This window comes from Mytilus edulis, chromosome 9, assembly GCF_963676685.1.
Source record: "Mytilus edulis chromosome 9, xbMytEdul2.2, whole genome shotgun sequence".
Lineage (NCBI taxonomy): Eukaryota > Metazoa > Mollusca > Bivalvia > Mytilida > Mytilidae > Mytilus > Mytilus edulis.
This window is the reverse complement of record NC_092352.1, coordinates 84,916,522-84,939,485: the sequence shown is the minus strand read 5'-3', so window position 1 is coordinate 84,939,485 and position 22,964 is coordinate 84,916,522. Positions and strand designations below refer to the sequence as shown.

Genomic DNA, 22,964 nt, shown 5'->3' with positions numbered 1-22,964 from the left:
AGGTATAGAGGTGTGATTTTTTTCTGTGACAAGTGCTTTTTGCTATACACAAGAACAAGACCGGTCATCAGATGTTCAGTACTTCAGTACTTTGATGATAACTTACAATGTATTGTTGCATCAAAATTCTTCCACGATTATTTTAGCGATTATATAAATGAGTATACAACAGCACTTAAAGTGTTTAAACTGTCAATAATATGTCTATAAACAAATCAAGCAAAATTTATACTGTTGAGAAAGACAACTTTCAGACTGTAAGAAAGTGTCAATACATATTCAGACATGATTTAGAATGCTAAGACTAATCGAGACAAATTTAAGTGTTTCGGGGAATTGGTCGACATTAATCAGAGCACTTCTCAGGTGATAAAGAAAGCTTTAAGAATTTTTTAGCAAATCCTTATACCGTCAAGACATATGTCAAAATAAATCAAGAGCTCATTTTAGACAAGTTCAGACTTTGTCAAGATTTTTTCTTTTAGATATTTCAGACAAAAAGAGAATGTCGAGTAAACATTAGTAGTGCAGGTACCAGTAGATTTAAAAAATAGTTTGAACATTTGATCTTAAATATATTTAAATTATTATTCATTTAGTATTATTTTGGGATATTGTTCCAGCTAACAAGACCAGAATATTTAAATGTTGTTTTCCGAAATATCAGAATTAGGTCTCGGTACTTGTTCTGGACCTGAGATAATAATAAAATATTAGAAAGATAATCAGGTGCTAGATCATTCATACATTTCATACATAGCTTGAAAATATTGCATCCTTTAAAGATCTAAAATTGTTGTGCTAAATACGAACTATATATAGTCGAACCTGCATGCTCGGGGGAACATCTGTATTAAGCTTTAAAAAAAAACTGGGTTATAAGACCATTATTTTAATGTTCATTCTGTAGAGTATTTTGATTAAATATTATATATATATATATATTATGGTGTTAGCCGTGTATAACCATGTGTTATCCGATGGAGAACGTATGTCCTAAAGTTGTCACATGTTTGGACGTGTAAATATAAAGAATATATATGAATGTCGCTTCAATACATATGAAAATCATCTGTTGTAAACTTCCTTCGTGATTATGGAGAATTAAACCAGTCATCGCGTTAAAGTACAGTTATCAATCACGTTGCTCCCATTTGATATAAAACGGACTTTTATTGGATCGTATTTGGCAAAAAGAAGATAACGATATATCTACAGCATAAAATAGAAAAAAAATCTAAATGTGATCATTAATTTTTCAGCCTCATTTGAAAATAGTGCTACGAAAGAAATTATCGTTTTGATCTAATAAGACATAGATACATCAAAACCGTATACTTGTCTTATATGTAATTTTTAAAAAGTGAATCGTTTTCGTGTTCAGTGTTGTTATTTACATGCATCATAGTACGCTTATTTGAAACTTAATTATTAAGATGACCACAGAACCTCATGCAGAACCGATTCACGTATTAATAAAATTTATTGATATAATGTATCATTATACCATCTTTCTGGAAGCTGAATATGTACCCTTTTTAACTGAAATTTGGAAATTTTGTAAAGTTTTGCAAACCGAAAACACACGAAAAACAAAAGGAGATATTGGGTATTCAGCAGGTAAGATATTTATTTATTTTCGCAATTATCAAATGTTCTATCTTTAATAACAGTTTAACGTATACATTACTGTGTCAAATGATCGACTGTTTTGATAAAATGTTATGCATTTGTACCTTTCATGTGTAATCTGCTTTAAAAGTTTGTTTATATTGAAGTAGAAAAAAATGGAATCAAGAATTTTGTAATTTATTAACTTTTGCACTAGGTATGTCTATATGTGGCATTCCGACATTAACCAAAACAAACAACCAACACACACGTACCAGACATAAACACAAAATTATATACTTTACGTTGGTCCATAAAAATTCTTTTAAAACATGTTATTCTTTTCAAAGTTTCAGGATTTAAAATTAAAAAAACGGCAATATTTGTTGCAGTATTTTTCAATTTGAAAATTAAAATAAAATCATCTGTGGCATTTTTTTTTAATTATAAAAAAATGGTACAAATTATCTTCATACGTATTCAAACCTGGTGTCATTTAAAACAAGGGGTCCAAGAACTCGTTTTCAAATTAAATCAATCCGAATGAAAACAATCAGTCGAAACATGCTTCTTTTCCAGATAAGTTAGGAGTTTTCCAGTCGGTAGATAAACTCATCATAGATACCAGGACTAAATTTAGTATATACGCCATGCGCGCGTTTCGTCTACAAAAGACTCATCAGTGACGCTCGAATCCAAAAAAGTTAAAAAGGCCAAATGAAGTACGAAGTTGAAGAGCATTGAAGTGCGTTTTATCTTTTGATTTTGCCATTGTATAATGATTTTACTATTGAAGTTTCTCTTGAAGTTTGATAATGTTTTTTTATTTTGTCGGGCATTCGGTGCAGATTAATCAATAAAAACAAAATTTAATGAAATGCTGAAATTACTATTCTGCGTTATACTATCTCTTTTTCAAATATTTTGGCAGAGTTTTAATTCTTGATATTATTCCTAACAATATAAATTATAGGGTATCTTTTATTTTATATAACAATGATTGATATTTCTGAATTTATTTTAGTGAGAATTGCGGGAGGTTCATTAATAATTGCTGGAATTGCTTTAACTCCCGTATCATTTGGGACTTCTCAAAGTCTAACAATAGCAGGATTGTCTCTGACTGGCGGGTCTACCTTTGCAAGCATTTTCCATTCTATTACATCGAAAATAATAGTAAACAAACGCAAACCAGCGGAAACGGTAGACCAGTTCAGGAAAAGTGGTTTGTCTGAAGAATGCCAAACAGAGGAAACATTGGACAAGTCAAGGAAAGCTGATTTGTTACATACATTATTATCTAAAGTAGGTCAATTTGCGAAATCCGAACAAATGGATAGCCGTTTTCATATCATAGAAACAATCTTAAGTCAGTGGTCATTAAAATCGAAAGAGTTATTGGAAAATGTGGGTCACATATATATTATAAAGAATGAATTTGAAATTGAAGAAGTAACCGTTGATACATCATTGAAAACTCTTATAAAAAACAAAGCCGAGATTTGTTTGAATAATGTTAAAATGACTACTGAAACAATTTTGAAAACCGTTCCGGCAGGCAAAACTATTTTGAAAGTACACAAAGCAGGTCCAGTAATGATAAATGGCACTTCCAAAGCGTATTCAGCTTGCGGTGCTTACTCAAATGTTCAAGAATGCTTCAGTAGAGCTCATGCAAGCTCACTTGCATCAATTCATCGTGTTGCTGAAGCCAAGAAAATTGTTTCAATGAAACCAGCAATGCAGAAATTAGTACCAGCTGGTATGAAAAAAACAGCAAACGGTATGACGACACTACAGCCAGCTATAGGCTACACTCTAACAGGAGCAGCAATATTTGCTGATGGTGTAGCAATAGGTCTGAATATACGAAAAATTAAAAGTCGTGAAAAATGCAATGCTGAAAAATCCTTAGATGAAGTAATAACCTTGTACGAGTCCGAAAGAAATGAATTTCACAAGACAATGTATGAAATTGCAGAACAAATCGAAAAGCAATTGATACCAAAAATACAAAACAATGAGAACAATGAGACCGCCATGTATCATGAAAATCAAATACACGAGTTTAACCGCTTGAGAACATATTTAACAGTTGGATTCAAATCGGTATTTGACATTTGCAATGGACGGTATGCGTGTTTCCCAATCTAAAGAACATAGGATATCTATGAACAACCAAAAGTATAACCGCAGATTATTCTTAGTATATTATTCTGTCATAACGTGTTCAATAGCTGCAATGTCAAAGTTGATTATTTCTCATAGAAAAATAAAGGATTAGTTGATCCTATTCATTATAGACATGATAGAGGCAATATAGCATGAGCATAAAATCACATATTCTATTTTCCAGCATTGTAAAATCGTACAAAAGAATGTTCGTTGTTCTTGCTCATTTGAAGAGAAAATCAAATGTATTAAATATTTACTTTATTAAAGTTTATTCAGCAACTGTTTTTATTTATCGCAGCCTGTACATCTACATATGTTTATACCTCCAGAACCTGAATTATTGTACATATGCTTTGTCTTGTTTTTGGCTGGAGCGACAAACTAGTTTATATAGAGTTAGCGTATTGCTTGACTTATCATTTTCTTGCTTAGACATATTTGTATTGGATACTGAGTAATGTTCACTAAGCTTATCGCTCGTCAATAAGTCAATTCTACTGTTAACTAATTGATAAATATAGTATTCTGTAAAACAAATGTCTTATATAATTAGTTATCAAAGGTACAAGGATCATAATTTAGAACGCAAGACGCGTGTTTCGTCTACATCAGACTAATTAGTGACGCTCTGTTCAAAGTAGTTATAAAGCCAAACAAGTACAAATTGAAAAACCATTGAGGACCCAAAATTCCAAAAACATGTGCCAAATACGGCTAAAATAATCTATTTCTAGGATAAGAAAATCCTTAGATTTTCGAAAAACTAATAGTTTAGTAATAGAACATTTTTTAATAAATCACCATATGATTGATATTCATGTCAACACCGAAGTGCTGACTACTGGGCTGATGATACCCTCGGGGACGAAACGTCCACCAGCAGTGGCATCGACCCAGTGGTGTAAATAGTTATGAAAGGTACCAGGGTTATAATTTAGTACGCCAGACACACCCTTTTAAAACTGCTTATTATGAAATACAATTGTTTTGTGTCGGTATACTATTCTGTATATCTTGATCTATTGATATTGAAACCAGTACAATTTGTGATACTATTATTGATAATGGTCAATAATTTAATTTTGGATGTAACGCATCTTCTGATTGGCTGACGTTATTTTGTTATGAGCCCATAGACATAATTTAGTCATGTGACCGTAACGTCATCAACGTCTTTTCAGGTTTTTTTACGGTTTAAAATGGAATTTAGAATTAAATTATAAGTTATGACTGTAATATTTTTTCTGTCTATTCGAAATAACATAAAAAAATGTGTTGCACACTGTTAAATAACCCGCTACGCGCGTTATTCAGTGAACAACTTTATAGCTTGTTCCGTCAGCTCTCGTGTATACTCACTGTCTGCTTTTAACATAACATTCTTGATATCTGCATCTTGTAAACTTCTTTTCGTCTGCTGCGGTGCTTGCTCCATGGTTGCTATGAGTGACGTCATTACGGAGAAAATCTAATGTTAGCAACGGATTTTTTTGTATCGATCTTCAATCTATATATAAAAAAAAACATTGCGGTATTAAAGCTAAAAATAGAAACAAGGCTTCGGATAAGGAAAATAACCTTTGGAACACGGGATCGTAACATACAATAGAATGCTACCCTTTATGTAATATATTGAGGTAAAAAAAAAGCACCTAAAATTTACCGCTGTTCGTAAGACATATAAATCGATTAAGAGAAAACAAATCCGGGTTACAAACTAAAACTGAGGGAAACACATACACTATAAGAGGAAAACAACAAAAACACAAAAGCTGAAGTGCAACAAAAACTAAACATCAATACAATACATACAGACACGAACAATAAGATAACAACTGCCATTTTCCTCAAATGGAACAGGACATTTTAAACAGATTAATCAGAGTTATCCGAATCAAGTTTAATGGAACAACAAGTATAGTTGTTGGTCACTGGAAGCCAATACATCTACAATCACAGGCCGATACTGAGTGGTCACGCGGATATATGCATTAATAGTACATGCTAAATAAACGGACGATGAACAACGAATTCACATTGGTCAATTTGTCTACACAAAGTTATTAAACGACTACAAGGTACAAAAGTTATAAAAAAAAATAAAACTGTCAATTATTGTGTGCCATAGCTTTGTCAATTTGTAAAAAATAAAACAATTGAATATTGTTTATCAATACGTAAAAATTAAAAATGTAGTATAATGGCAGATGAGACAACTACCCAATAAGTTTACAAGTATTTTAATAGATTTATTCAATGTTCTTTAACATCACTATTTTACTTAAGATTTTATTTCATGTAAATAAAATACAAACTTCAGTTATTATTACTTGATTATGTACAAAATGTGTTTTTAACTTCGAATAAATTTCTTTTCATTTACTCTCATTTTTATGGTAGGCATTAACATGATTAAAGGGAAATTCCGCGATTGTTTACTTATCATCTAATTATGTTCATCTTAACATAAAAAACACATTTGCAAAGTTTTAAATTTATATTCCTTCTAATAACGGAGAAAATCAAGTATTTGTAACTTTTTTGGTTGAATTCTCGAGTGGGTCGTGACGTTTTAGCCCGATGTGTTGAATTCTGGGAAAAAATAAAATCTGTTTAGCTCTTATAGCTTATCGACAATATACGTATTTAAAAGCACACAGCTGACGAATGGTCGTAGTTATTAACCACAATATAAGAATGAACGAAAATGAATATGCATATACCGTTTTGTGTTGATTGAATTAAACTCCTATAAAATTATCTCTAGTAAATGTTTTCGAATAAATTTCATTAACTATTGTTGAGATTTTTTTCATAAAATATTTATTGAACATTTTTACTGATATTGAACTGAAAATATTTCAGTTCTATTTACCGTTATTGTTTTGATAATCATTTCAATGCAACTAATGTGTGAGCAGAGTGTGTATATTATTTTGTAACGGTCACTCTATATTTCTCGGCTTGAGGTCAATTCGTTTACCTTGTAGCTATTTAGCCGCAGGTGTGAGTTCAAGCGTTCACAGGTATCATGGGATGTTGTTATTTGGAAAGGATAACTTGACAGAAAGGATTAGAAAGAGTATGCTGTATTTAATACACTAAGATGTAATACACGATGAGAATAAATATACAATAATTAAATTGTGTAAATTATTTGAAAATAAAATTCAGATTCGTAATTCCGAAAGTGTATAAAAATAAAAGGATTTTTTTTGTATTACTTTCTTAGCGGCAATTGACGTAAAGATTCAAATATGAAGTAAAAAATAGTAGTTTTAATCTTTAATAAAAACTAAATGCAATATTACCCAATTTGATATACCATTACACATCTGTTTGATATCATTGACTTTACCGGAATTTCTTAACTTGTATTCAAATCTGGCTGTGTTTAAATGCTCATAAAACTATCGCAATTTTAAAGTTTTTAATTGAAAAAAAATACAACATACAACATGCATGATTTTTTTTCAGTTTCTTTTTAACATTTCATTCTTACATAATTAAATTCATTTGACAATCATTTTGAGGATTTTTGTACATTTTAAAAAAAAATTCTATGAGAACATTTGTGCAATGTTGAACATGATAGCCGTCATTAATCCAAATAAGTAATACAGTAGTTGTAATAAAACCGATATTTTAGTCATGCATAACTGATATTGACGAATTTAGAATAGTTCGTCCATACATCGTTGTTCTTGAAACAATCATTATTAGTATACATGTAAGTTTCCTGACGTATAAGCGCCATTGAGGATAAGCTCCAGAGAAAGCAGACTAGTAGCGTTTCGTTAGTTTGTTTGTTGGGAAAGGAGAGGAGAGGAAATGCAACCACTTGTACAGATAAACGAAAGAATTACCATACAAGCATTTATAGTCAACACAACCAGAAAGAGTTCCCATCGTTGAACGGGGAATATGAAGGCTTCCAAGAATGAACAAGTGACATGTCTAGCTCTGAACAGTTAGAAAACAGACTATCGACATTGACCGCTTGTTCTTGATATTTGAAACTGCATGCATATATACGTATACGTTTATGATAGTGATGAGTTCTTGCGGCTGACAAAAACTAAATTCCTTCATGGTTATATCTTGCCATACGTTTATATTGGTTTGTAAGATGATTACTCAAAATCGTTATTTGAAAATCCTGTTTGTGAGATGTAGATTCATTTCAATACAGAAATTTCGTCTATATATTAAGTTTCACAAGTGTATAACACGGAGAAGCTCTGAAGGTACATTACTCCCATTTTGTTTGGGTGTGAACCATCGATGTTTACAGTAATATAAAAGAATAAGATGACGATGGTAGAAAGAACTATGGGCGTCATGTGGCAAATATTACATGCATATCGGACCATGAGTTGTCAATCTGTATGAAAAGCTTTCCAATACAACCATATTATTGAGAAGGAATGTTTACATGCTATACTCTCGTACTAGTATTACAGGGTTCTTGTGGCGTTCACCTTAGACATGTTAGACACACATCTTTTTAACGATGTTTAAAAAAAAGACAGAACCAATTTAATGTCATATTTCCCTATTTTTTTAAATATAACTAAAAGTCTTTTATCTGACAAGAATACCCCTATTTAGCGTACAAGTAATTTATTCTTTTTTCTGTTATTGAATACCAAGAAAGAAAATAAATCCCGAAATTAATTTGAAACTTTGATACTCAATAGTTTCCCAGCAAAATATTCACATCCCTTGGGGATAATCAGTGTTCGTCCAGTGGCATATATAACAATTGTGATGACGAATTCCTTCCTTTGTTCGTGAACAATCTTATTATAAAAATCTGTGATTTTACTATGTCCACAACTTCGATGAACCAAAGCAAATTATACATCGACCTGTATTTAAATCAAATTTCTTCTTCTTCTTCTTCTTCTTCTTCTTCTTCTTCTTCTTCTTCTTCTTCTTCTTCTTCTTCTTCTTCTTCTTCTTCTTCTTCTTCTTCTTCTTCTTCTTCTTCTTCTTCTTCTTCTTCTTCTTCTTCTTCTTCTTCTTCTTCTTCTTCTTCTGGTATACAATAGTCTATCGACATTCGATGATTACATACTGTTGGCATACGTGGACTAGTCTATTTACAAATCTTTTACCCCAATTTATTCAAAATATATGTTTTTTTCTTATGTTCAATGTATACATGTATATATTTTTATCCAGTCGTATAAACGAATCGTCGACAAGTGCGTGCATTTTTTTAAATCAATATTTCTGGTATGTTCCAATCTGTCCTTCACTATTGACAATCAGTATATATTACATTTTCCCAAATTCACCCTTGGAAAAAATATTTAAATAGAGTTTAATTTCATCAAATCTTATTTTTTTGGGTATTATTTATATTTTTATGAATACTATTCTTTACCGTGACCAGAAATGTTATTTATAAACAAGCGTATGAGTTTAGTAATGACAAGTAAGACAGAGTTGTATATTATACATCTGATGTTCAAAATGGAAAGTTATAAGTTATCGGCCGTGTACACTGATCAATACCTGCAGAAGTGAAACGATGCATGAACTTGCAAACCCGACAGGAAATCGCTTGAATACCTGGACGTGTCACCTCACACCCCTCACAATACCTTTGGAAGTAATACCTTTAGCCATGCTGGTGATCAGATGAGGAAAGATCAGAATTTATTTGAAAAAAGTTTATTACTTTAAAGAATTATGAACAAATTAGATTTTCGAAAACAATTTTCACGGAACACTTATTTACGATTTCAACTTTGACTTTTTACCTAATTCCAATATCAACAGTTTAAAAACAACAGACCATGGTAATTTAAAAAAAATAAGAATATTTTCCGTATCAAGTTAGTTAGTCGGATAAAACAACCGTACGATTGACAAGATATCGACACGCAATTACGACTACATCAGTTACTATAGTTTTGTTCCTTTGTGGTTTATAGACGTATCGTTATTATTAATCGGGAAAGAAGACAAAATGGCCGAACGCAGAGAATTGATACTCTAAATTTAAAATAAATGGTGATCGATTATCTAGCGGAATAAAACTTTAATATCTATGAATTTTAGCATTTTTATACAGAATGAACATAATATAAATTTTTGATTTTTTTGCGAAGTTTCCCTTTAGGATAAATGCCTGAACATAATTTTCAGGATTTAAGTTTAAATCCTAAGTTTAAGACTAACGATCAATAATCTTACTACCCTTTGTGTTAGTCTATAGCCTAGGAGATAAGCTAAATGCCTTATTTAAATACGTACTGCCGCTATATATCATACATATATTTTTGGTCTTTTTATACATAATATAGCTATGTTATTATATTAAGGAAATAAACACCACTAATTGCAGGATAAATATATGTATTTCATTATTATGTTCTTTTGGAAAATGTTTGTGCTGTATTTAGACCCCTCTACAACGACATTTGTTTCACATGCACACGTATAAAAATTGTGTTTTTTTATCCAACGCAATCGTATGTTTGAACGTTGTTTTCAATTTAGACTTGTTTATGTATATTTTGTATAATGTCAACTTCATCATGGAACACTTTCTCCACAATCAGGGTTTCATTAAGGGAGGAAAATAAGTTTGACATTTGTGTGATGATTTAAAAAGCTATCTCTGTATTAGTTTAAATTGCAATATAAAACAATATTAGATCGATGTCATAAAAATATTAACTTTTTAGTACACGGCGCAAAACCAGGGAAAAGGCTGAGTAGAAACCTCGCCCTTCCCTAGTTACTCAGCCTCAAACAATCAAGTTTGTATTTTTCTTTCATTGACCTAATATTGTATATTTATTTCGTCATCACAATGCTGAATTTCCTAAGTGAACGACCATTCAACTTCAGAATTCTTATTCCAAATTTGATGGAATCAACAAATTGTCATCATACCCTATTTCCCATACCCTTTATATAGAGTTAAATTTTGAAACGATATTAAAATTGATTGAAAGCTTTGAAAAATTAAACAATGGGCGTAAATTATTTTCTGACTAGAACAAAAAGAAACACTTTGAGTTAATTGTTCCATAAAAAGGTAATAGTGAAAAAACATTTGGTATATTTTCTTTCGGAAAGTCCCGATTGCCAAAAAAAAATGAATATTCGAAATCCAAGGATGAAAACGAACCAAAACAGTTGACGAGCTTTCTGCCAAAAAAGCAATACTTATATTTGCTCATGATTATGCCTTCTTCGAAACAACACGCTTGTTAACTGTGTCCACAAAGGAAAGACACATTTCCATGATTGGCGGTGTAAAAGAAGATAGTTCAAAAAATGAAATAAAATATTTGAAGCGATAGAATATTAAAATTGACACAAATAAATGTCTAAGTGTCAGCAATGTTGTGTATCTATAAAATTGGGCTGTATGATAATGTTCATCGAAATATTCAGTAGCACGGAACATTTTGTATATCCAGAGTCCAAAAACTAACAAAGGACAGGAATAATGCATTTAATCAACACAGTATACATTTTTAACTTGACGAATGCAAATGTTCATGCCTGAAATAGGTACAAATTACCAATGATATTTCTATTTTTAAAAAGCAATATTTTGAGTTAAAAATAGGAAATATAAAATCAACAGATGATGAAAAGATAAACAATATTTTACGTTTTATGTTTTGAGGGGATGTTGCTTTATCATGAAAGTTATTGCTATCACGACTTTTGGAGAATATTTCTTTAAGAACAAGTATGCATAGAAGAGCATTGTCAATTACTGTCGGTTCAGGTACAATTTTGTAGAATGATGCAGCTGTTTGGTTTGAACATTCGAGTTTGTCATTTTGTAGTAAAACCTCTTCGAAGTGGTTTTCAAAGAATTCTAGAAACAATTGCTATATTTGATGCTATAACTATTGTAGCAGCATAATGCGTAAGACAAGATCGGTACAAATTTTTCCCTGAAGATATACACACAAAAAAAATGAAATATTAGAAAAACGATGAGGACACATTCGTAAATTATATGTATTGTTTAACTGTTATCAATTTCTGAACGAACTCGACATGTTAAATGGATCTTAACTTTAATTGCTAGATATGCAATGCTACATGGTGTAAAAATTACAATAAATAACATCTTCAAAAATATTATGTGCGTGTCCAAAAATGATGAACATATGATATATGTATATTATCAAAACTGAATATACTATACTGAGTATATAGATTGAAATCAGAAGAAAAACATTTTTATTATTTTTTGAACTATGTCATACTATATATGTAACTGAAGCCCCTTTATTTTCCGGGACTTAAACTAATATACATTAAAACTACAAGAACTCCAACGGCTGCTTTTAAAGATTGATCTAGTTTTTTGCCAAATTTCATTTTAAGGCATGAAATATCTCAATTATTGAACCAATGCATGCTTATTGGCTTAAATCAGTCTTACGTGCGCATTTTTCATATCTATTACACATCTATAACGTATTACCGACAAATGATAATCAATTAGGTGGTTTTTAATCGGAAGCTAATAAACGTTTGATTGTGTTGCCGAAGTCTACCGGATCGTAAAATTGATTAACAATATAAACAGAGAACGTGAATTTAAGAAAAACTTAAATACATGCCAAAGATATAAATTTTGAGGCTTCAGGGCTCTTCAACTTCATACTTTTTTTTGTCTTTATCACTTTATAATTCGATTTATTAATGCGTCTTTTGTTGACGAAATGCGTATCTGGAGTACACGCTTTATCCTTGTATCTATGCTTACTGTTTTCAAATCGCCTCTGAAATCTGAGCAGTCTTTGGAGTTTTCGAATTCGTTATAGACATATTACTAGTATGTATGTTTTTAATTCAAGTTCTTGCTGGAAATATGTTTAAAATTTTAAAAACTTTGTATAGACTTACTTCTATCCATTTATTTGCAGACTGAATCGAAAAAGATGACCGATACAGTTTTATTCCAAAGATTTTTACAAATCAAACTATCCTTGTATCCTCAGCTAAACAAATTACTTTGGTACAATTTACTTTCAGCTTAATGATAATTAGATCAGGAAGTATCGAGAGGTCACTTGACAAGGCACTAGCATAGGTTGACATACTTACTCTATTTACAAACTTCCTACTTGCTTTAATTTTGGAGATCATTGAAAGATTTTTGATGAAAAAACATTGTTAAAAATCAAATCTTGACATTGAAGATCAAAAATGAAGGCCAGAGATGATCTCTCTATGTTTACTAATGATATGTACAACATTTAAATCAATAAAGCATAATGTTAAATGAAAAATGTTTTTTAATCCTTGTATCTATGATGAGTTTATTTGATATTTGTTATACATTGGCCGATTTTGAACCATTTACGGGAAGATTTTGAATTAAGCGATGATAAAACAAGCATTCTGTTTTGAATTTATGAATAAGGAACTTGAAAATATAAATCATGAATTTTATTCTCATTTCCTCTTCAACTGATGATATACGTAAATCCAAGATATTTTTTAGACTAATGAGAGAACATTGGCTTAAATGAGCTAATTGCATATATACGTACCTAATATTTAAAAAAACAACTGTATACTAAAATGTCTCGGATGTAGTTGCTTTATAAACACTAAATGAACTCGTTTATCCAAATGACATGTTGCACATGGTTTGCTTCTTTCAAAAGTATACTAGATAACTTTTTTATAAGTAAAAATAATTCTAAACTTAATATCTGTTATCGTTACTGTACAAAGGAAAACAACTTAATCTAATAAAAATATCAAAATCTCTTTTTTTTTTCTAATCGAAATCTAATATTTCGTTATTTTTATTATATTTCAAATACACTTACCTGATTTTATTTTCATATATAATACATATATATATTATCAACTTATCATTTTTGAAAACATTTTGAAGAACCACCTTTGAAAGTTGATTTAAGGTCAAATGCGGTTTAGAGTATGTTGCTACTTAGATATGGGAGGGGGGGGGGGTGAAAAAAGGGAAACTAAAATTATCTCTATTGTCAAAGATCTTTTGTCAAGCGCAGAAATAAAACCAAGATATTAAGAATATCGACCTTCTAGTTTCAATATTTCATTTCAAGTTTACTGATATACAATATACATCTGATACAGTAACTGAAATGTGGAGTATTGATGGACAGTATATTAATATTTGTGGGGGTTTTACTTCATTTTGTGTCATATCATTACAAAACAACATATGATATAAGCCAGAGGAGGTGGCAATCGAAATTAAACGACGTCATCGAAATACTATTAACACAAAGGTTCCTGGTTCGATTCCCGTTCCGAGATGAACATTTTAGGGACTGAATTTTCGGCTCTCCCTTGGCACCATTTGCGAGTATGGACTTGAGGTAACGATGATAGTCCGTCGGAAATGAACGATAAATGGCTGACCCGTGTTAAGTGAGCACCATATATCTTGCACGTTAAAGACACCATTGTAGATTTCGAATAAGAGCAAGCCGCAAAGTGGAAAGGAAATTAATATAAGTTGCAAAACTTGTTTCCCAATCCCCTATAAATAAATATGTTTAAACTGAACTATCGAAAAACAATTCTTACTGTTTACGTAAAAATAGCATCAATATGACATTGGCATTAAAACAGGAAAGTGCCAGCAGTCCAAATTCTATACATCAAACTCGACAAATCTGTTTTCGATCGAATTGTCCAGCATGTTAATGATATCGTGTTCTGAGGGTAGATTTTTTTACTCACAACAAGAAATTGTTTTTACGATTTTCATCCCATTTTTGTAATAACATTTTGTAAAATGAAAAGTTGTAAATCTTTCAATTGAAGAAAAATTTCGTATCTTCAAAATTGTAATAAAACTTAGGTTTTCATAATTATCCATAAAGACATTGATTGATTGGAAGATATAAAAGCAGATGTTTCGAATTCAAATTAATTCGTATTTGAATGATATCGCAGTTGTGTATTTTTTTTTGTTTTACATATAAATGCTGGTTTTTGTTTTATTTCAGAATTACTAACCACCATTTCCACTTCTTATAACTATATCATTTTTTTTTTATTTCATAATTTGACACAGTTTATGATAATTGTAAGTTATAATTTAAGTTCGCATGGTTGCGAATTATTAAAAAAGTTGTACAGTAAATAAAGATATAAACTTCATACGCAAGTTATAAAATCAGCATTACAAATTTGGATGCACTCATCTGTATCCATAACTGTACAAGGAAATTATAGACTTGCTAACTGCATCATGTGTTTCAAGACGTAACACATTTAATATGCATAACAATAAAATAGTGTTTTTAACATGCAAAAACATTTAGAAAGTTTCTATTTACTTTTGTTTAAACAATGTTTAAGGAAGTATTTAGCGGTCATATCACGTAACACGGCACTTACAGGTACATTGTTCATTAGTACAAAAGTTCTAAACTCTATTTTACCACTTCCTATCTTCACCCACCTTTTGAAATAGTTTTGTGATTTTATCCGACGAACATTTTAAATTGACAAATAATATTAGTTACACAGTGTGCAATTGTCCTAATACGAGAATTTATCGGGTCAATAAAATTCATATCGGGTGAGGCGAAGCCAAACCCGATATGAACTTTATTGACCCGATAAATTTCGTATTAGGACAATTGAACACTGTGTAACGAATTTATCCTGATTTTGTTAAATATTACATATTATTATATTCAAATTCAATGTTAGGACAATATCAATAAATATATTTTAGATATAAAAAAAACAAAATGTGAAAAATAAGAAATATTATGACTACAAAGCAACTCAATTGTTTTTTTGTTTTTTTTATTATGTCAATGGTATAAGGGAGATAATTCCAATTGACGTAATAAATAAGGGAGATAATTCCAATTGACGTAATAAATAAGGGAGATAATTCCAATTGACGTGATAAAAAATTGTACTGAAATTTATTAGGACAATATCAGCCAATCAAATTGCGAGAAATTACTCTAAATCAGTATAACATCAATTATTAATCTTTAAAAAAAAAACGATACGTGAAATGCAGACTAGAATACGTAGAGTGGTGATTCAGATAACAAATAACACACAATGCCATAGCATATCTACAAGAAAAGCATTTATGCACTATTTGCAACCCTAACATGTCTAACATAAATAGATTGATATACATTATAAAAAAATGTCATGACCTCTACATTTTCTGGAGAACATACTTTGTGATGCTGTTTAATTTGGATAATGAGAAATCATTCATTATGTTCGCAATGTTATCATTAAATATTTATCAAAAGTACCAGGATTATAATTTAGTACGCCCGATGTGCGTTTCGACTACATAAGACTCATCAGTGACGCTTATATCAAAATAGTTATCAAGCCAAACAAGTACAAAGTTGAAGAGCATTGAGGATCCCAAATTCAAAAAAGTTGTGCAAAATATGGTTAAGGTAGTCTATTCCTTGGACAAGAAAATCCTTAGTTTTGCGAAGAAATTCTAAGTTTTGTAAACAGGAAATTTATAAAATGACCACATAATTGATATTCTTGTAAACACCTAAGTGCTGAACTGGTGATACCCTCGGGGATGACACGTCCACCAGCAGTGGCATCGATCCATTGGTTTAAATAGTTATCAAAAGTACCAGGATTATAATTTAGTACGCCAGACGCGCGTTTTGTCTACATAAGACTCATCAGTGACGCTCAAATCAAAATATTTATAAAGCCAAACAAGTACAAAGTTGAAGAGCATTGAGGATCCATAATTCCAAAAAGTTGTGCCCAATATGGTTAAGGTAATCTATAACTGGGATAAGAAAATCCTTAGTTTTTTAGAAAATTCAAAGTTTTGTAAACAGGAAATTAATAAAAATGACCACATCATTGATATTCATGTCAACACAGAAGTGTTGACTTCTGGGCTAGTGATACCCTCGGGGACGAAACAACGTCCAACAGCAGTGGTATCGACCCAGTTGTGTAAATAGTTATCAAAGGTATCAGGATTATAATTTAGTACGCCAGACGCACGTTTCATCTATATAAGACTCATCAGTGACGCTCAAATCCAAGTATTTATAAAGTTTAACAAGCACAAAGTTGAAGAGCACTGATGATCCAAAATTCCCAAATGTTGTGCCAAAAACGGCTAAGATAATCTATACCTGGGATAAAAAAAAATCCTAAGTTTTTTTCGAAAATTCAAAGTTTTGTAACAAATGTGTAAACAGGAAATTTAACAAAATGACCACATTATTGATATTCATGTCAACCCAGAAGTGTTGACTACTTGGCTGGTGATACCCTCGGGGACGAAACGTCCACCAGCAGTGGCATTGACCCATTGGTGTAGATAGTTATCAAAGGTATCTGGATTATAATTTAGTCTACATCAGAATGATCAGTGACGCTCAAATCAAAATATTTATAAAGCCAAACAAGCACAAAGTTGAAGAGCATTGAGAATATTGTATATGGGATGAGTCAAATACCGTCTTATATCACACATTACCAGTAGCACGACACATACTTCTGTATAGCAAAAAGAAGTTAAATAGCATTTAAATACTGAACTCCAAGAAAAATTCAAAACAGAAAGTACTTCTTTAAGTTGCGCTAACACTTCAAAACAAATGTAACAACTGTCATGTTCCTAACTTGGTTTGGGCATTTTCAGAAGAATAATATTGGCTAAACCTGAATGTATAGCTAGATGAATTCCATTCTAATATTCATTGTAACATTGTAGTAGTTGATAAAAAAAAACTTAAACGAAACCTTTATCCTGATTAGAGAAGTGAACCACGAAATAAGAGCTAAAAACCTCATTTAGACAAACATGTTCATGCCATTGGAACACGTGTTCTAAGTTGACATTTTATGTTGTCATGACTACTTAAGTCAAATCTCCAGTGTACATGAGTTAAAATTAAAGCTTCTTCAAGATTAGTGAACCATCATCTTACTTGTACATTAATTTGAATTACATTTCAAATTGTTTGCTGTATAATGAAATTGTAAATGTTACTCCGAGTGAATCGACTTTCAACTTCGCGTTACTGCTTCTTACTTCAACAACATATGTAACGTCGTACGGAACAATCGATTGATACAAAGACAAAAACAAAAACAAATTCGTGAATATGTTTAATCAGAGGCAATGCACACGTATTTATCAAAATACAATGTCAGCGATGAAAAAATATCTTGTTTTATTGCATATGCGTTGCCTTTAAATCAACAGCATCAAGAAGGAACATAAATCGCTATGCACAATAATGTTCACCATTTAAAATTTAATTTTGTACTCATTATCATATACACATGATCCCATCCTTCTATAATTTCTTCCTAACAGAGAATAGGTAGATATGATCTATACATATTACTTAACTATTAAAAAATATGGAACAGAGAGATTTTTATTTTCAATACCGAATGGAAACGATGAAAATAAATTCATCATATATACCAGGGTTGAAATTTATATTTGAGCCAGACGCATTTTTCGTCTACAAATGACGTATCAGTGACGCTCGAATAAAGTACGAAGTTGAAGAGCATACAGGATTAAACATTTCAAAACGTTTTGCCAAATACAACTACGGTAAAGTCCTTGGATAGTGTAAACTTCCCACTAACGCCATACATCATTGCACCTTTAGGCACACACCATTACACTATACACCCTGTACCATAACAACATAAATGTAACACCTTAGGACCATACACCTTACACATTCTATCTACACATCCGAAATAACCCATAATGCAATTTAATTTCAAAGAAATCGTGCGACTACATATTTATTTATTTTAAAAAAAAAACGAATTTTGATCACAATAATGTAAATAAATGTACAAAATTAAAAATCAGTTCTATTCAATGTTTTGCAGAGTTCTACATTTTGATAACCACACTTTATATACAAGTTACACAATCAGACCATTCCTCACACACCATTACACCATCCTCCTTACACCATACACCATATCACCATATGTCATACGCCTTTCCATCATATTACACAAGTTTGGGTTTTTTTTTGCGGGGGGGGGGGATTTTACGCTATCCAAGAGCTATAATCTGTTCCTGAGGTATGAAAGCCTAAGTATTTCATAAATTCAAAGCTTTGTAAATAAAGGTCACAGTAGTATACCGCTGTTAAAAATTCACAAATCGATTGAGAAAAAAACAAATCCGGGATACAGGCTTAAACTAAGTAAACAGCTAATTTATAGTTATGACCTTTCAATGAATTCATTCTCGGATACAGTTGAAACAATACTTTATACATTTAATACTTCCGGAATGGTTTTTTTTTTTTTAATAACTTTCATTTCTAAATTCGGAATCACATATTTGAAAGTCTGGAATGTTTAAGAACCAAAAGCAGTTAACAAGCTCTACATGTATGACCAAATAGCAATTGTTATATTTGCTCATAATTTTGACGTCTTCGAAAACTCACTCTCGAGCTAACTTTGTCCAGAAAAAAAAGAAACTGTTCGACGAATGGCGGTGTAAAGGCAGATAGTTCAAAGAAAGAAATAAAACATTTAAAACGATAGAATATCAAAATAGGAACAAACAAATGTCTTAGTGTCATCGTTTTTGTGAATCCATAATATTGGGCTGTATAATAATGTTTATCAAAATTTACAGTTGCAAGGAACGTGTCGTATAACAAGAGTCCAAAATTAACAAAGGACAAAAATAAAAATGTTCCTGATATCGACATTACATTTTGTCGGTCATTAAAATACAAAATTGATTCCAAAAAATATTTCTGATCCAATAGCACTGAATAAAATCAAGCAATGACTTAATTTAAGAGGTGTTTTAGTTGATTTTGAGTAATATGTACCTTTCACTGCAAGAAGGTGAAAACATTTAATCAACACTAAATACATAACTAACTTGACGATTGCATATGCGCATGCTTGAAAAAGGTAGAAATTGTTACTGATATTTCTATTTTTAAAAAGCAATATTTTGAGTAAAAAATATGGAAAAATAAAAGCTACAGATAATAAAAATATACACAATATTTTATGCTTTATGTTATAAGTCGGTGCTGTTATTTCATTGTCTGCTTCATTATCATGGCTTTCAGAAAATATTTCTTTGAGCACAAGAATGCACAGAAGAATATGCAATGTTACATGGTGTAAAAATTACAATAAACGACATTTTAAAAAAAAGATGTTTTCTTTTAGAGTATGAGCGTGTCCAAAAATGATGAAAATATGATATATTATCAAAACTAAATATATATACAGATTGAAATCAGAAGAAAAACAATTATTATTATTTGTACTATGTCATACTTTAACTGAAGCCCCTCTATTCTTCCGGGACTAAACCTTAAAATTGAGAATGGAAATGGGGAATGTGTCAAAGAGACAACAACCCGACCAAATAAAAAACAACAGCAGAGGGTCACCAACAGGTCTTCAATGTAGCGAGAAATTCCCGCACCCGGAGGCGTCCTTCAGCTGGCCCCTAAACAAATATATACTAGTCCAGTGATAATGAACGCCATACTAATTTCCAAATTGTACACAAGAAACTAAAATTAAAATAATACAAGACTAACAAAGGCCAGAGGCTCCTGACTTGGGACAGGCGCAAAAATGCGGCGGGGTTAAACATGTTTGTGAGATCTCAACCCTCCCCCTATACCTCTAACCAATGTAGTAAAGTAAACGCATAACAATACGCACATTAAAATTCAGTTCAAGAGAAATCCGAGTCTGATGTCAGAAGATGTAACCAAAGAAAATAAACAAAATGACAATAATACATAAATAACAACAGACTACTAGCAGTTAACTGACATGCCAGCTCCAGACTTCAATTAAACTGACTGAAAGATTATGATTTCATCATATGAACATCAGGCACAATCCTTCCCGTTAGGGGTTTAGTATCATACCATCATAACATATATGAGAAGGACATAACCCGTGTCATGCCAACAACTGTTTTTAGAATAAATGTGTTTAGTTCCGATGCAAAGACCTTATCAGTGACTCAATATTAACGCCAAAATATGCAATTTTTAATGACTTGACAACAGTATCGTAATTATATCCCTTCTTAATAAGTCTATTCAAAGGTTTTGTAAGTTCCTGAGGTGAATACTGACACCTTTGTGCTTTATAAAGAATATTACCATAAAAAATTGGATGTGAAATACCTGAACGTATTAGAAGTCTGCATGTTGAGCTATATTTACGAATGATGTCTTTATACCGATGATAAAATTTAGTAAATGTTTTGACTAGTTTGTGATATCGAAAACCCTGGTGTAATAATTTTTCAGTAAAACATAAATTTCTCTCGTTAAAATCGAAAACATTGTTACATACACGAGCGAATCGTACAAGTTGAGATATATAAACACCGTAAGATGGTGACAAGGGAACGTCACCATCTAAAAACGGATAATTAACGATAGGAAATGAAAAATCATCCCTTTTATCATAAATTTTAGTATTCAGTTTTCCATTAGTGATATAGATATCAAGATCGAGAAAAGGGCAGTGGTCATTGTTAGTATTAGCTTTACTTAAAGTAAGTTCAACAGGATAAATTTCATTAATATACATACTGAAGTCGTCATTATTGAGAGCCAAAATATCATCCAAATATCTAAAAGTATTATTAAATTTGTTTATCAGATGTTGTTTCGATGGGTCTTTGCTTATTTTTGTCATAAATTGTAACTCATAACAATACAAAAACTAGTGTTTTTAGATAACCGATTTTGATATATTTATATACATTAAAACTACAAGAACTCCAACGGCTGTTTTTAAAGTAACTATTGACGATATTTGTCCATCTTGACTATGCTGTCTCCCGATAACATCTTGGAGTAGATTCCCAACAGTGGTAGGAAACACTATCCAGGGAAATGTAATTGACCAGAGGCAACTCCTCCTGAAATGTTGTAAACTATGCAAATAAATTACTGTTGACCATCACTTAATAAAATAGAAAAAAAAATGAAGGATCTACTTACCTTCGGGCCCCCAATAGATAACCCAAAATTTTCGATGGGTTTCGTGTTATGTTAATAATGTATATACATGTACAATGTTAGAGCTTTATTCAAGTGTAGTAAGAGGCTCTAACATCAATAGAAAAAACGAAGGATCTACTTACCTTCGGGGTCCCAATAGATATACCAAAATTTTCGATGGGTTTCGTGTTTCTAATTCTTAAATTTTACTTAATGTTTTGTAAACGGGTCTCATAAGACAAGGCTACAAAATATTTCTTCAACTTTGCATGATGGAGCGGAAAGTCGTGTTTACTGTATGTGTGGCAGAAATGACTCATACAGTGTTAAGTCTCCTTCAATTATGTTACATTTGTTAAAAAGAGAATGACTTCGACAATTTGATGTACTCGTGGTTGTCTGATAAGACTGTTCTACAGCGCTTACTAATTACTGATTGAATTTCCAACTAGTTATAGGAATCATTGGTTTAGAAGCTTCGTTGTCATCAGCTATCCTTAATTTAGGAAATATTTCTTTATTTTACATCCAATTAGATAGACAACTTCAATATACTTGTTTTTATCAAATTTAAATTTTAAATTGTTCAGTGAGAGGGTAGACAGTTTATTGTTGAACATGAAGTTGATTTATAATGCTAGCTTCTGATTATACTTCTTGAAGGAAGAAGTTATAGCCGCTGTATAACATCTGCATCATGTGAATAAAGTAAAAAGTCGTCAATAGGGAGAACACAGCTGATTTCTATAGGAATGACGATTGCTTGTTAAAAAAAGATTCTTGACACTTACGTGGAGGTTATAAGAAAAAAGTAAAATCACAAAAATAATGGACTCCTAGCTGACTTATGTGTCAATAAAACAAACATTAAATTATCTTGATTTTGTCCGTTAAAGACAATTTTATTTTGTATCAGAGTGTTTTATCTCCTCCTTAATAACATTTTGTATCCATTTTCGTCATTCCTTCAAATAACACATTTCAGCATTACATTTAGCATGTTACACATGCAATATTTGATAAGATTATTCAGCAGGCGATATTTATTTTAATTATTATTCAATGTTTCTATTTCAACATTTAACATTCAATATTTCCATTTAAATTTTAGGTACATGCACACGGCATTGAACATGACAAAAAAGGTACAGG

General features: G+C 31.2%; 1 protein-coding gene across 1 annotated transcript; it reads left to right on the top strand.

The window, feature by feature from the left end:
• Positions 1-1,418: 1,418 nt before the first annotated feature.
• On the top strand, positions 1,419-4,059 carry LOC139490478 (uncharacterized). Its single transcript, XM_071277252.1, has 2 exons — positions 1,419-1,620; positions 2,636-4,059. The coding sequence occupies exons 1-2, from the start codon at positions 1,437-1,439 to the stop codon at positions 3,763-3,765; spliced, it is 1,314 nt and encodes a 437-aa protein (XP_071133353.1). The 5' UTR covers positions 1,419-1,436; the 3' UTR covers positions 3,766-4,059.
• The last annotated feature ends 18,905 nt before the right edge of the window (positions 4,060-22,964 follow it).

Excerpts from the sequence above, each read along its gene's own strand:
- LOC139490478 (XM_071277252.1), top strand. The coding sequence starts at position 1,437 with ATGACCACAGAACCTCATGCAGAACCGATTCACGTATTAATAAAATTT. Across the intron at positions 1,621-2,635 it reads AGATATTGGGTATTCAGCAG|TGAGAATTGCGGGAGGTTCA; the intron begins GTAAGATATTTA and ends AATTTATTTTAG.